At 46.4% G+C, this 13,910-nt stretch overlaps 6 protein-coding genes across 6 annotated transcripts; 3 read left to right on the top strand and 3 right to left on the bottom strand.

Annotated features, from left to right (window-relative positions):
• Window positions 1-173: 173 nt before the first annotated feature.
• On the bottom strand, window positions 174-2,315 carry F4822DRAFT_298178 (MFS general substrate transporter). Its single transcript, XM_051455136.1, has 4 exons — window positions 1,713-2,315; window positions 1,119-1,656; window positions 1,016-1,061; window positions 174-957 (listed from the first exon to the last, which is right to left on the bottom strand). The coding sequence occupies exons 1-4, from the start codon at window positions 1,989-1,991 to the stop codon at window positions 348-350; spliced, it is 1,473 nt and encodes a 490-aa protein (XP_051313748.1). The 5' UTR covers window positions 1,992-2,315; the 3' UTR covers window positions 174-347.
• Window positions 2,316-2,640: 325 nt separating this feature from the next.
• On the top strand, window positions 2,641-4,137 carry F4822DRAFT_444461 (uncharacterized protein; the record flags this gene model as incomplete). The annotated part of the gene is made up of 3 exons (XM_051463243.1): window positions 2,641-2,909; window positions 2,962-3,025; window positions 3,075-4,137. The coding sequence occupies 3 exons, from the start codon at window positions 2,641-2,643 to the stop codon at window positions 4,038-4,040; spliced, it is 1,299 nt and encodes a 432-aa protein (XP_051313749.1). The 3' UTR covers window positions 4,041-4,137.
• F4822DRAFT_298123 (uncharacterized protein) lies at window positions 4,138-6,547 on the bottom strand. The gene is made up of 3 exons (XM_051455135.1): window positions 6,294-6,547; window positions 5,393-6,221; window positions 4,138-5,320 (listed from the first exon to the last, which is right to left on the bottom strand). Exons 1-3 carry the CDS (start codon window positions 6,503-6,505, stop codon window positions 4,235-4,237), a joined length of 2,127 nt encoding a protein of 708 aa, XP_051313750.1. The 5' UTR covers window positions 6,506-6,547; the 3' UTR covers window positions 4,138-4,234.
• An 821-nt stretch (window positions 6,548-7,368) lies between these two features.
• F4822DRAFT_298253 (beta-lactamase/transpeptidase-like protein) lies at window positions 7,369-9,825 on the top strand. Its single transcript, XM_051455137.1, has 5 exons — window positions 7,369-8,066; window positions 8,121-8,243; window positions 8,313-8,574; window positions 8,646-8,836; window positions 8,888-9,825. Exons 1-5 carry the CDS (start codon window positions 7,529-7,531, stop codon window positions 9,544-9,546), a joined length of 1,773 nt encoding a protein of 590 aa, XP_051313751.1. The 5' UTR covers window positions 7,369-7,528; the 3' UTR covers window positions 9,547-9,825.
• A 711-nt stretch (window positions 9,826-10,536) lies between these two features.
• Window positions 10,537-12,216, top strand: F4822DRAFT_408235 (mannitol 1-phosphate dehydrogenase). Its single transcript, XM_051458555.1, has 3 exons — window positions 10,537-11,355; window positions 11,410-11,881; window positions 11,942-12,216. The coding sequence occupies exons 1-3, from the start codon at window positions 10,593-10,595 to the stop codon at window positions 12,000-12,002; spliced, it is 1,296 nt and encodes a 431-aa protein (XP_051313752.1). The 5' UTR covers window positions 10,537-10,592; the 3' UTR covers window positions 12,003-12,216.
• A 309-nt stretch (window positions 12,217-12,525) lies between these two features.
• F4822DRAFT_430729 (uncharacterized protein) lies at window positions 12,526-13,690 on the bottom strand (the record flags this gene model as incomplete). The annotated part of the gene is made up of 4 exons (XM_051461354.1): window positions 12,526-12,926; window positions 13,033-13,263; window positions 13,338-13,401; window positions 13,502-13,690. The coding sequence occupies 4 exons, from the start codon at window positions 13,688-13,690 to the stop codon at window positions 12,526-12,528; spliced, it is 885 nt and encodes a 294-aa protein (XP_051313753.1).
• Window positions 13,691-13,910: the final 220 nt, after the last annotated feature.

Consider the following 13,910-nt stretch of genomic DNA (forward strand, 5'->3'; position numbering starts at 1 on the left):
ATACCACCCTACGTGTAATGCGCTTCTACTCATTCGGATGACTCGAACAGTGATCCCAGCGATAATATCGCAGACTTAACATAGCCTATCAGCCTATCCATTAATATATATTCAAGACTATCGCAAATCTATGTCATCGTTATAGGGACCCCTAGCCTTAATACTCCACTCCAGAAGACATCGTGGTGTAACAGTGGAGTTACGACACTCCCGAACCAAATCTGGTCCTGCTTTAGTTATCTTAACTAAATGGGATCCTTGCTATATTTGGAGTGCCGTTTTTCTCTTTTCGGGATAATGAAAATGGAGGTTCCCGATAACTATGCTTCAAAAAGTCGGCAACCATCTTATGCCGATGCCAGCGCGTTCTTTGAATACGACCGAATCTTGGCCCCGTATATTAGAAATATCACGGGTACGGGAGCCAATGCTACTGAAATGAAAGCCAGAAGGGTAGTAGCCCATGGTACACCAAGGTTGTGGTACATAGCTGGGGCAAACAGCGGGAATGCGGCGCCGAAGAAGCTTCGCGCAAAGGTATTTCCCGATATCGCGCTATTGGCCACATTCGCGTAGACGTCCACAATGTACTTGAACCCTTGTACGAATATGATGAAGACACCGCCTCCGACTAGGATATACGCCGCTACTTGAGCGGGCCATGGTATTGATGGCTGGCTGGTCCATGCCGCCCAGAACATTCCCGGTGGTAAGATCACGGCTCCGACTATCATGAGAGGTAGACGGCTCTCAGGGGCTATGGCGCTTGAAGTAGACTGGAGCTTCCGTGTGAAACCGGAAAGTGCGCAGTAGATAGTGAACCCCGTAGCTAGAATCTGGCCTATCATCAAACCTAGAAAAGGCAGCGATCCCATCTGAGGTTCCCATCCACGAATTTCGACGAAGGCAATGGGGAACCCTTCGAAGAAAAGAAAGACGAGTCCGTAAACGAAAGCCCTGATCATTATCAGCATAGAGTCTTCATATGCATATACCTAGGTAGATATGGTCCTACATATAAATTGTTACAACTAGATATATGGGCTCCGTGACTAGCAAAACTGGATGCAGGTTAGCACGAGGGGGAAGAAAATTAAGGAAAAGGAAAAGCATCGTACTCCAAGGTCGAAGGAGATATGCCTTTGCGAAAGACCCTAGGTCGGTATCGCTCTCCTCAAGCTTGCTATGCAGCGCCCAATTTCTAGTTCCCAAGCGCATCTTCTGTGCTTTTTGCGTCAGCAAGACTGGTCCGTACGTTTCCGGGACTACGAAGAAGTAGAGCAGTATCGAGCTGTAGCCGGTTATAGCAGATATCCACATTACCCATCTCCAGCCGAGGTAGCTCTGAGTGACGAAGCTGCCGACGATCGGCGCTAACATTGGGCCCACGTATCCTGTCGCGATGAAAATATCTAGACCAACGCCCCGCATAGTCGGGTCGGGCCACACGTCAACTACGGCACCTCCTATCACTGCTATTGAGGCAGACCCGAATAATCCGCTGAAGAATCTACATATAAGGATGGTATAGAAGTTCTGGGCTAAAGCGATTGGGAGGCAGAAGGTTGCATATGCGGTTACGCCGATGATTATAGGAACTTTGCGGCCAATTCGTTCGGATAATGGCCCAAAAATTAATGGACCGAAGGTGAAGCCCTGGGATACACATGAGTAATAGATCATTGGCGAGTCTCTGGCATTGGGGAACATACGAGTAGATACAGCGTGACGGTCAATATAGTCACCTCTGCTGAGACGTTGTACTCTTCTTCGAGAGCCTTAGTTGATCTACTCAAGATACTGGTGCCCATATTGACCACCAGCGGTATAAAGTTGAGGAGGATTGTCATAACCCATTTTCGTTTTACAGACCACGTATGGGGATTTTCCGTATCGTCTGATCCCCATGTTATAAGGTTGGTGTCTTCCAAGGCTGGAGATGTCTGCTTCTCTGAATCTTCCGCGGAAACATCAAATATCGGGGCGGCCATCTCATTCAATAGGAATAAAGCAAATGTATTAATTAAATGGGTTCAAAACTTTTAGAAAAGTCACTCCTTTTTCAATCGTGTCGAAGAAACCAATGGCGGGAAGAACTACCTTGCTCATGGAAAACAGATTAAAAGCATGAGGGTAATTAGCAATAAAAAATAACTGAGGTCCTTTAAGAGCTGCTGATACCTAGGGAGGTAATCGTATTCAATCATTTCATATATTGATCGTCCTCTTGATTTGGCTGTCGTTCGAGTTACGATGCTGCTATTGCGCACTTCGGCGCCCGAGCGCCGGATTGGTGGGACCCAGGTACGAAGCAGTCTTAGCACCATCGAATGAATCTGCGCTTTGAATATAATAATAAAACTAAGATTCATGCTAGCTAAGGCTACAATACCTGCGTAACCATGTCCCGGTATTGGTCGTGATGTATGTTAGCGAGCTGACTGCCCAGTTTCGGGCTTCGGGCGACGAAGACCGGAGCTAAATGGATTTCAAACCACAAAGCTATAGACTAGAAGTAATTGGATAGAATGTTATCTAGGTACTTACCTGTATAAAAACCTTAGAACATAGTAAACCCGTTCGTGAATGTAACCAACATACCGAGATTGCCGATACTAGTTTCTTTTGTGTTTATTCGAAATGGCGAGACTTATCCCGGTCACAATGATAGCGCCGGCCGTTGTGGTCGCGGCTTCATTCCTCTTTGCCCCCTTGTCGCAATTTCTTCTTCATCTGAAAGTCTTGGGATTCACTCGACTGTTTAGATCTATCGAGAATATACACGGCGAAAACCTGCGGATCATACCCGACACACAATTTACGGAGGATCTACATTACCATACTCCCTCGGGACTGCTCTTTGGTGCCTCGGAAAGCGACCACAAGACCCGAAATACGTGGTTTCCTCCGTATGTTCCATAAAGTAGCGTCCGATTGAGGTAGAACTAACCTCCTTGAAAGCTTGACAATATGGGAAGAACCTGACTTGATTGGACAAGGAGGTATCGTTGTCATCGACACGAAAGTAACTTCAAACGTTCGCCGATACTAAGATCTGTAGCTGATTTTCCTAGACCACAAGCTGTACGCGCCTAGCCTTGTACAACTTCGATGGTCCCTTCAACACCCACGGCATCGACATATACTTGCCTCCCGACGACCCAACGATCGTATACATAGTCGCGGTGAATCATCTTCCGAATCCGGAGTATTACGATCGGTCAACTTCTGCTAAGAATTTGACAATACCTAAAGCTCGCTCTCGCCTTGAGCTTTTCTACCATAAAATCGGTACATCCGAGGCGACGCACATCCGCTCTATCTGGCACCCCCTCATCCGAACACCCAACGATGTCCTGATAAAATCGATGAACGAGATATACGTAACGAACGACCATTACCATCGCGAGGGGTCTATGCGTCTCATCGAAGCCCTCGCGTGGGGTGACTTTGCTCCTTGGACTGACCTGATCCACCTATATATCGAGAACCCCCTTTCTGAAGTTGTCAACGATACCGCCGGTGTGACTGGCACAGCTGCTATCGAAGGGCTTCAGACCAACAATGGTCTCGGCTACGGGAGGAGCTTATCCGAAATCATGATCGTCCGTGCACATGCGGGGAAACTTTTGCTTGCTGCGGTAGATGAGGCAAACCCGCCGAAGCTGAGAATCGACGAGTCAATTCAGCTCCATAGTACATTAGATAACCCATCATATTTCTCGGATCCGTACGCCGCGAAGACGGGGAGAGATGCGAGCGGTTATGTCCTGGCTGGTATGGCGCGGGCTATTGCATTTCCGAACGGTTTAGACCCCGCGATGGTGTGGCTTGTGCAACCATCGTCTGCATCGGAGAAAGGCGGTCAGAAGCGGACGCGAAAGTTGATATTCCAAGACGACGGGCATGTGATGAGAACAGCTAGCACTGCCGTTCTTGTCGCTATCGATCCCGATACGAATGATGGGAAGAAGCAGGCGCATCTATATGTTACGGGGCCGCTAGCGCGAGGTATTGTTGTGAGCAAGATAGATCTCTGAGCGGGTTTTGCATAAACGTTAGACAGGCAGACAGGGGCCTATTATAGACGCTAGACTATTGGAAACAGGGGATAGTTATCGTATATCACATAGGATAAAATTCGGCATCAGATGAATAGACGAGCTATACGTTGGCAAAGTGATCTATCAGTCGGATTATGTATTATTGCCGTAGATTTGACCGGTCGCCAGCTTTATTTCGGCGTAAATAATCTTTCAAAGGAGTCTATGCTTGGATTGAAGTCTATGTGGTCAGTTATGGGGTAGAGTTCAAGACCCGGACGACCGTCTAGAAATGTTGGCGTGAAGCTGAAATCTGGGCACGACGTGATCGGTGGGGTCCAAGAAATATCGGGTTGTTGCTGGTGGATAATGCCAGTAATTGTATGTTGGCCTGGCGGTTTGATTTTGACAATCTCAAGAAGTCCCAGGGCCCAGGTTAAACCGATATCGAGGCGGCCGAAATAAACAGCTGGAAAGTCGGGATGTCCTAACGTCCGGAGGTAGTGAGAAGTGATCAAGAGCATGCTAAGATCGGATTCGAAGTTTTCATCTGAGGGTCCATTCTTTGACAAGATATTGAAATGGAAGGAAATCAGGTCAAGAAATGCGGTTATGGGATAGTTGCCGAGCATCCGAGCAAGCAGAGCTAGGCTTGTGGTAGTGGGTGGTGTTGATCCGGCCTCGGATATAAGCCTCAGGCATGTTCGTGAGTGATCGTGTAACTTTCGTTGAGCAAGTTCGTTCTGGTGGTCGTGAAGAAGTATGAGAACTTGGGTGACATGGTAGCAGTACTTCAATTCGAGTTGCATATAGCCCGATTCTACACCTAAGGAATGGGTGTTCATAAACTCGTGGTGTTGCTGGTGCCACTCTTCCAAAAGCTGACATAAACGATGTACTTGTTGGGAACGGTGTGCTTTGCCGCCGGCAATCGCCCTTGATGAATAAAGAGCGAGATACACTTCCTCCCAGATTTCCATCATACGATTGAAACCATCATTGAGCCGATGACTCGACGACCCATATTCGTCGTTTGGCTTTAGAATAAGATATGAATCGAAGAGGTGTAGATCACTTGGTTGGCCTGACATAAACACACGTTGCTTGTCTAGAGCATATAGGACTCTGAATAAACGCACACGCTCCGTTGAAATCTCTCCCGCACTACTTTCGCGAGCTACGGATCGATGCAGGCCAAGAATTCGTCCTACCTGGCAGGCTGTTTGACAGACTCTTTCGAAAATACTACTATTATAGAAATGGCGGGTTACAAGAGCCTTCGCAAGTAAATGTTAGAATAGTAATCATTATCAGGTGATTGGATATTGGACTGAGTATCTGGAACATACCAGGGTTAGGAGTGCCTGAACATTAGCCAGAGAGGGGCGAGTGAAAGACTCAAGATCAGCTAGAGCCCGGTTGCAATTTCGCACGAATGAAGGGATCATGTCGTAATTCATATTCATTGAATCCGAATGCCCCGCACGAGCTACTTGTGCCTCGAGACCTAAACCAAGCAGGACGATGTTATTGAATATGAGGGTCCAGGCGTTATTCTCGCTTAACGACCTGTCCGAATAATGGATCTCGGTGGCATGACGGAGGTCCGCTTCATCAAATATGGGAGTATAGCTGTTGAAGTCGCGCAGGAATCCATGTATGAATAGGTCGACTAGAAATCGCGGCGGGGTTGTAATGGGTCTATGGTCACTCGTCACGACAGGCTGAGAGCATTGTGAGTAGGGGAAGCTCTCAAGCTGTTGCCGCAGAGCAGCCCGCAGCGCCGGGTTCTTAACAATAATGTCCGCTTCGCCATCCTTTTCATTTTCACGCTCGACGAGAACTTGTGCTAGTTGCCTTGATAGAGACTTGATCAACGCTAGGGCCGCGGGGTAGGGATATATCCGTTCACCGCCGTGTTCGAGCTCAACGGTTTCATGAAGACATCCATCTTCAACTGCTATAGTAGACCGATCTTTCTGGAGGCTCGGTATAATGGAACTATAGTCGCTAAAGGCGGATGTCCGTGCCGATTCGGTAGAGCATGAGGTATGAGCGTTAGGTCTCGGAGTGGGGACATAGGTTCGTGCGGCGATCTGTTGGGTAAGCTGAGTTAACGCGCTTAGAGTCTGGTCGACACCATCGAGGCGCTCTAGAACGCTAGAAAAATCGTTTCGGCTAACATGGGCAAATAAACATATTAGCAAGATACACGAGCTTGATATAGACGCTTAAAACAGAAATACTTGCAGTTGTTTAGTCTGATTCACACGTTTAGGAGTGTTGAGCGAGGTGCAAGAGACGCCGGTTTTCCGACAATTGGAACATTCGGGTTGAACCCTATCACATTTGACCTTACGAGATCGGCACTGGTCACAAGCAGCGTGTGGTGTATCTTCATGTTGCGGTCGTGGACGTTTGCGCCTTTCGGACGTACGATTGTTATTGTTATTGACATCCATAAACTATTTTTTTGCTTGAGTAGAGTAGAGTAGACCCTTACTCTAACCCCAATACGTCATGAAGATCTTCAGCTTTGACCTTCTACATAAGTATCACGTAATACACTACCCTAACCCTAACCCAGACTCTGTAGCAACCCCAACTCCAACCCCCAACTCCAACCCAACCCTAACCCTGATATGGCTCTCTTACCCCAACTCACCGTTGTACTACATGGAGGGATTTCCATAAAAATGAATACCTCTTACTTTTTTTTCATTTTCCCTTTCTCGTTTCCTCCTTCCCCCTCTTTCTCTTCTTTTCGCCGAAACATTCAACACTATGACGACATTCTCAATCATAACTAAGTAGAGTTAGATCTAAGGCCTAGACTCTCATCAATATGAAGCTCGGAGATACTACGTGTAGCCCGGATCATCATATGGATATACGGTCCACTATATTTAATTACAAGTCCAGTATGCAAGACCCCTATCGTAGCATTGGAGTGGTTGTGGCCACATGGGAGTACGTAACCGTTTTCGGTGAATGGGGACCCCGTCGATGGGTCTAGATCTGTCAAGCTCATAGTAGTACAGGGATGCTACGAGGGTTCCCGGAAATAGGTCCAAATCCCACAAATTTAGGAGCCGTCTCACTTGATATCAAAGTTTCTATCTATTGGACAAGATCCGCTGTGTGGTATTCCGATTTCAGTCTCACTCTATCTCAGTAGACGGATACGGAATCCGGGTAAGACTCAGCCATTCGCTTGAGCGGTTAATTAGCTGGCCTCGTAACCCGTTTGATTAGGTAGCCTGATCAGATCCGGAGTGAAAGATAGGCAATCTTTCAAAGCTCGCATGTACGTAAAATTATGAATCTTTACCTTCTAATGGTTAGAAGCTGATAGACTCATCCGTGGGATGATGTTCGATTTATTGTGTCAAGTGTCGTCTTAAAAAGGGGCAGATAAATATGCCAATAGGGCTTCGAAATTCGTCTTGTCCCGCTTCTAGGATAGGACTAAGCCATAAGTTACGATGTGGTCTTTTAAGGTCCTAATATTATTTTCTGTATACGGCGTTAACGCCAAACAGAATTGCCCTTTATATGGCCTGGGATATCCTAAGCCTACAAACCTCCTTATACAACCAGGAATTCAGAAGGCGGCGGCAGCTTTGGATTCGGTCTTTTCACAGTATATCGACCATGCAAATAATACCGGATCCGAGAGATTTTCATATTCAGTTGAAGTATTTTCCACTGACGACGAAGTGCCTCTATGGTCACATTACTGGACTGCACCTAATTTGAAAACTCTCAACTCGACGGGCGTAGCTGAAGTTGACGGCGATACCGTATATAGACTTGGAAGTGTAACAAAAATATTCACCATATTGACATTTCTTGCAGAGGTTGGTGATACGATATGGAATGAACCTATCACCAACTATATTCCCGAGATTGAAGCGATGGTTGTCGGCGGCGTCGACACCTCACATTCGATTTCGACAGCCGATTGGGGTTCCATCACGATCGGTTCGCTGGCAAGCCAAATGTCTGGCCTTGTCAGGGATTGTAAGCAACCCAAATAGATATACGTGTCTGAATAGTTGCTGAGACAAGATATAGACGCTTTATTGGGCGAGCTCACCCAAGGATCAACTACAGCACGAGCTGCTAAAATCGGGTTTCCTATCATAGAAAGTGCAGATATACCCCCTTGCGGAAATAGACCGGTCTGTAATAGAACTCGTAGGTGCACTCCTGATAAAGTTGACGTGACCCCTATCCCAATCCACTAGGGCGCTGACCCCTATGCAGAATTCTTCACTGGCCTCAGCAAATTGCCACCGTCATTTTCGCCGTACGTCACGCCGGCTTACTCAGATATTGGTTATACTCTCCTTGGGTATGCCCTCGAGCAGATAACAGGGAAATCATTTCGCCAAATGGTCGAAGACAGGGTTATTAGGCCTCTTGGGCTTAATCACACATTTTATTCGACGCCACGAGACGCCCTGGGGATTATACCCGGTGGCCGCTACAAAACGAATTGGGCTTTCGACATGGGTAATGAATCGCCGTAAGTATTATGTTCTAGAACCTTCAGCCTTTACAGCTACTTCATAATTCAGTCGAACTGATCGATAAAAGAACCGGTAATATGTATACATCTACTTCGGATTTATCCCGAGTTGGTCGAGCGATCTTGAGGTCCACTCTTATACCTCCAGCGATGACTAGAAGATGGCTCAAGCCCGTGACCTTCAGCTCAGATCCGAAGTCAGGGGTTGGAATGCCGTGGGGAGTGCGTCAACTTCCGTTCGACGGAGGTACGTCAAATGGTACACAAAGTACCTAGGTACGCAGCAGGACTACCACTCACGTTACCATAGGTTCGCCCTACCAATTCGCAACCACTTTCAATAAAGCCGGGAGTTTAGGAAAGTATAATACATTGATGGCTATCATTCCCGACTTCGATATCGGCTTTTCTATTATGGCTGCCGGAGACGCCCCCTCTAGCTTAATGATGAGCGTAGCGGATACGTTGTCGAATACGTACCTTCCAACTATGATGAACACTGCGCGTATCCAAGCCAACCAGATCTACGGAGGCACATATAAAAACCCGAACTCTGCGGTGAACTCATCTTTAAGTATAATTGTGGACACCCAGGCTCCTGGTTTAGGCCTCAGTTCGTGGATAAGCAACGGCACGAATTTATTGTGGTATTCAGTTGCTCTCAGCCAAAATGTATCGAAGGATTACTGGGAGAAGATTCGACCAAGTGTACGGCTCTACCCTACTGGTTTATGGGATGCGACTTCCGATGGCGGGAAGAGAGTCGCATTCAAAGCTGTATTTGAGGATCTGAGCTTACCCAACAATTCAAAGCCGTTCACTACGGATTGCTCGACCTGGGTTAGTGTGGCAGGTATTATGTATGGCTCTAAGCCATTGGACCAGTTCATTTTCAACTTCAACGCCGCCGGAAATGTGACGAGTGTGGAGAATTCTGCATTGAGGAACAGACTAGAGAAGGAAATGTGATACCAAGATGTTTACTTGGGTACCTGGGTACCAAATACCTACACTAGTTAGGTTAGTCAGCAGAGCACCCCCCCCTTTAATTCTTTAACACTTGGTAAAGAACCAATCAGAATTCGAGCAGGGGTTAGCACATACCCTTTAAGGAAACTATTGATGGATTGTGGTACTAGAATATGTTTATACTATGTGAAATTTGTATACTCTTGAATCGTTTAATAAGGTAATATTTTCATTTCATCTTAATGTGTTAATAATTTGCAAGAAAAAATTAAGGTCCTTCCCCCCCTGCCTATGGGTCTCGGCTTCGCGATTCTATTGCTCCCGATTTCGCCTCAAATCGTCACATGGACCTCCGTGATATACCTCTTAGCCACACCATACGGCATTTGAATTATACTACCATAACGGGCACGGCTTTAGCCGAGACCGAGATCAGCAGCCGGGTTGTGAACCCCCAACCCCGATTTCCTATCTGATCCTTAGTATAATATGTACGGAGTAAATTGTCCTTGTGACGATTACTAACTACGACCTCATAGTTATGCCTTTTAGACGCGGTCAGCATAACTATTGAAGGATCCGATTGTATAGTAGTATACCGACCGCTCCCGGGAATAATTGTCAGTTTTGTGTTACCATTAGACCCGCGTACACTTGCAGGAATAATTTTGATTCCCTGCAAACCCGTAAGATATAATGAGTAAGCCAATGGCGAACGGTGAGCGACATTATATGCGTGTAAGTTATGATCCTTCGACAAAAGAACATCGTGTGATGATTTCTTTGCGCCACCATGATGCTAAGTCCCATTATCTAACCCTTACCAACAAGTTAGTAATTATCCTCATGATAGATCGATGATACGTACAATAATTTCCCCGATGTTACTCTGTATCTCTTCTAGTAGCCATGTATCGTTGTTATAAAAATGCCGACAGCTGCTCGGAGACCCGTCTCTTTCCTCTGGCTCTTCACGCTTTCTCCTATACAATTCTACCACACCAATACTCGAATTCTTTACTATTAATTATCCGTTCATAAACACTATGACGACCACAAAACCATTCAACATCGCTATTGTTGGGGGCGGGGTAAGCGGTGCTACGCTCGCGATCGGCCTTCTCCGGCAGAATGTTCCCGTTACGATATACGAGTCAGCCCCGAAATTCAAGGAGATCGGCGCCGGCTTGGCATTTGCGCCGAATTCTGTCCGTGCCATGGAACTTATTTCTCCGGATATCGTCGAGGGTTTCAAACGATGTGTTACTACTGGTTGGGAAAGTAAATTACAGAATTGGTTTACAGTTCGAGTCGGCGATTCCCGCAAGACCGGACTGGATGGTGTGATTAGGGGGAAGGAAAAGGAGGGGCTAAAAGTTGGGGACCCCGTCTTTGAAATTAAGTACACCAACGATCATCTTGCGGGGGGTGTACATCGAGCCCATTTTCTGGATGAGCTCGTCAAGTTGATTCCTGATACCATACCAAAATTCGGAAAAAGACTGGTCGATATCACCGAAGCCACCGACGGGTCTCAAGATGCTGTACTACACTTCGCTGATGGAACTACAGCGCAGCATACCGCCGTAATTGGCTGCGATGGAATCAAGTCTAAGACCAGAGAGATTTTACTTGGACCAGAAACAGGGAAAGCCGTATTCTCGGGAAAATACGCGTATAGGGGCTTGATACCTATGGAAAAGGCCGTTAAAATGCTTGGCGAAGAGATAGCTCAAAATTATCAGTTATATCTGGGTTATCATGGGCATCTCCTCACTCTTCCGATCGAAAAGGGGAAAACTATGAATGGTGAGCATCCTGGAAATATATTCGGTAATTTTCGGGTTAACTAACAGAGGAAAGTCGTGGCCTTCAGTTCTTGTGACACTTGGACTGATCCGCACTGGGTGGTTACAACCTCGAAAGAGAAGATGCTCTCCGACTTTGCTAACTGGGGTCCCACGGTAACGTCCATCGTCGATGCGATGGAGAAAAGAGACATTTGGGCTCTCTTCAATCATCCTCCTGCACCGATTTACTACGGCACAAATCCGCTGATATGCCTTCTCGGCGATGCCGCACACGCGACTACACCACATCAGGGTTCCGGCGCTGGCATGTGTATCGAAGACTGTGCCATTTTGAGTCGTTTACTCGGGGCAGCAGAAAATGTAGAAGACCTGACGAAAGCATTCCACGCATATGATGAGGTGAGACGACCGAGAACTCAGAAATTGGTAACCACAAGCAAAGAAGCAGGTATGCTGTACGAATTTGAACTCGAAGGTGATGACCTCGAGGCAATCCAAAGAAACTTTGAAGGACGAATGAGTTGGTATGCACACACGAGTTATTTCTATCTTCGTAGTCCATTCACTAACACTTCTTATTCTAGGATTTGGGATATAGATTTGCAGAAGGAATTGGACAGGGCTTTTTCCATTTTTAGGGGGTAGAAAGTTGTGATTGATTGAAGATCCCTATGGGCTGAAACTGATGATTTGCCTGTTCATATTATGTTTACTATTAATTTGACTTCTTTCTCTGTTGCTTTGCCCAGGTTCAGATAGCGAAGTGCTTCGACAAGGAGATAATACCGGTATAAACATTAACTAGTAGTATGAATTTCACTTGATCTATCTTAGGTAGTAGTAACGATTTGTATACCGGATAAGCCGTGCATAGGGAGTTCTAGGTACTCACGGATGTTCGTTTCGGGGAGGTTCATGCCCTCACCCCTATTCATATCTCTTCACAGATTAAAGCCCAACACGACACTAATGGTCCCATTGATCTGATTTCTTTCTCGATCTCCCCCAATAGAAGCACCAATTGCTGAAGTTGAGGATACCCGGCGTACATTTTGGCGTTGACGAGGCCCAGTTTGCCCGAGCCAACAGGTGGCAATCTCATACTCCTAATCTCTTCGCCAAGGTGGGCTCTGAGTATTTTGAGAAGTTCCTGGTTCAACAGCTTAGATTAGCCAGTGCGAAACCCACAATATGGCAGACTCGAGAAGGCCGCCGTGAGTGCTATAATAATATCTGGGCGTTTGTCGTGGTTAGGGCGAAACAGGCTAGCCAACTTTTTCGCTGTGGCGACTCTCTTCCCTGGATCTTCGTATATATCCCCATCGAAGTAACCATCAGTACCATAAGACCGTCCAGCGAGGCTATAGTAAGCTGTATTCTTTATATCCTCCATGTTAACGCAGTGAAATGCGGGACCGCTGATTGGACCGTATGCTAGATACTCCTGTGGGTATTCGTCTTTCGCAAGCTTGACCCGATATAAATCTAAGACGTGGTAAATTTTTACATGTGGTGCTAATAGAGTTACGTCGATGATTGCGACGTATGACGCAATATTGGCATATTTCACTACATTATAGTGTTAATTATTATACATAGAAAGCAGCTGCGAAGTTGAGCACGCTAGAATGCTTGAACTCCAACATGGATAAGGATTAGTGGGCGGTTTACGTACAAGCCATAGTAATGCAGCTCGCCCATGAGCTAAAGTCGGTGTTGATATCTACTCCGCCCAAATGTCTGTCGATTATGTACCAGAGATGACGATTCTCATACATGTTCGTCGGCGTTTTAGAGTCGAGAAATCCTCTTGGGATTATACCGGATCTAGTGTTCAGACGAGGGTCGCCCCCAGACTTGGAACCGAAGGCACGAAAGAGAAACCGTGGAAGATTCTTCTGAGACTCTACCGATAAATTAATATTCATAAGTATTCATAAATCCATACAAGGCCACCCCGAACCTTAGGGTATTGCTTACCTTCCAGCATCTTCCAATCCTCAATAGATATGCCAATGTCAAGTAGAGTTGTTGGCGGTCGGAGCTTATTTTCATTCAGCTTCGGTAATTAAGCCATTAGGGGGGTCTTCGGCAGTCAGATATTGAAGAAATGGGCTCCATAACGTATCGACCCCCGACCCTACAGGCTTAGGTTTTGGTTTGGTGTGTCCGTCAGTAGGATTGGACGGCAGAACCGATAGTGTTTTCGATTCTTCATGCTCCGGTTGGGAGGGGCTTTTCGCTGTTTTGGTGGTGGAAGTATGGTGTTCTTTCTTTTTCTTCTTCTCTGGCGCCTCTTGGTATGGATCTACACAAATTCTTTTGTGGCTCATGTTTGATTACCTCGGCTCTGCGTTGTCCCAAGATTGAGTACTTAGGTAGGCAGTGAGCTCGATTAAGACAATTTTTAGAAGCTTATAAGTCGACACCATTGAAAGAGAACGCTTTAACCATACCCTGAAGCCTGTCGCTCAAGGCTAGGCAGTGATTCTATTCTCGATGTTCCTGGATCCATTGTCTAGAAAACTCTTGTTTTAGCTCATGGAAGATTCA

This window comes from Hypoxylon trugodes (genome assembly GCF_022578975.1).
Source record: "Hypoxylon trugodes strain CBS 135444 unplaced genomic scaffold F4822scaffold_6, whole genome shotgun sequence".
Classification (NCBI taxonomy): domain Eukaryota; kingdom Fungi; phylum Ascomycota; class Sordariomycetes; order Xylariales; family Hypoxylaceae; genus Hypoxylon; species Hypoxylon trugodes.

Coding starts and splice junctions, on each gene's coding strand:
- F4822DRAFT_298178 (XM_051455136.1), bottom strand. CDS start 1,991: ATGGCCGCCCCGATATTTGATGTTTCCGCGGAAGATTCAGAGAAGCAG. Junction 1,062..1,118: donor ATATCTCCTTCGACCTTGGA/GTACGATGCTTT, acceptor ACCTGCATCCAG/TTTTGCTAGTCACGGAGCCC. Junction 958..1,015: donor CTAGTTGTAACAATTTATAT/GTAGGACCATAT, acceptor GATAATGATCAG/GGCTTTCGTTTACGGACTCG.
- F4822DRAFT_408235 (XM_051458555.1), top strand. CDS start 10,593: ATGACGACCACAAAACCATTCAACATCGCTATTGTTGGGGGCGGGGTA. Junction 11,356..11,409: donor AAAGGGGAAAACTATGAATG/GTGAGCATCCTG, acceptor AACAGAGGAAAG/TCGTGGCCTTCAGTTCTTGT. Junction 11,882..11,941: donor TTTGAAGGACGAATGAGTTG/GTATGCACACAC, acceptor TTCTTATTCTAG/GATTTGGGATATAGATTTGC.
- F4822DRAFT_298253 (XM_051455137.1), top strand. CDS start 7,529: ATGTGGTCTTTTAAGGTCCTAATATTATTTTCTGTATACGGCGTTAAC. Junction 8,244..8,312: donor ACCGGTCTGTAATAGAACTC/GTAGGTGCACTC, acceptor ACCCCTATGCAG/AATTCTTCACTGGCCTCAGC. Junction 8,837..8,887: donor CGACGGAGGTACGTCAAATG/GTACACAAAGTA, acceptor ACGTTACCATAG/GTTCGCCCTACCAATTCGCA.
- F4822DRAFT_298123 (XM_051455135.1), bottom strand. CDS start 6,505: ATGGATGTCAATAACAATAACAATCGTACGTCCGAAAGGCGCAAACGT. Junction 6,222..6,293: donor GTGAATCAGACTAAACAACT/GCAAGTATTTCT, acceptor TGCCCATGTTAG/CCGAAACGATTTTTCTAGCG. Junction 5,321..5,392: donor TTCAGGCACTCCTAACCCTG/GTATGTTCCAGA, acceptor TTACTTGCGAAG/GCTCTTGTAACCCGCCATTT.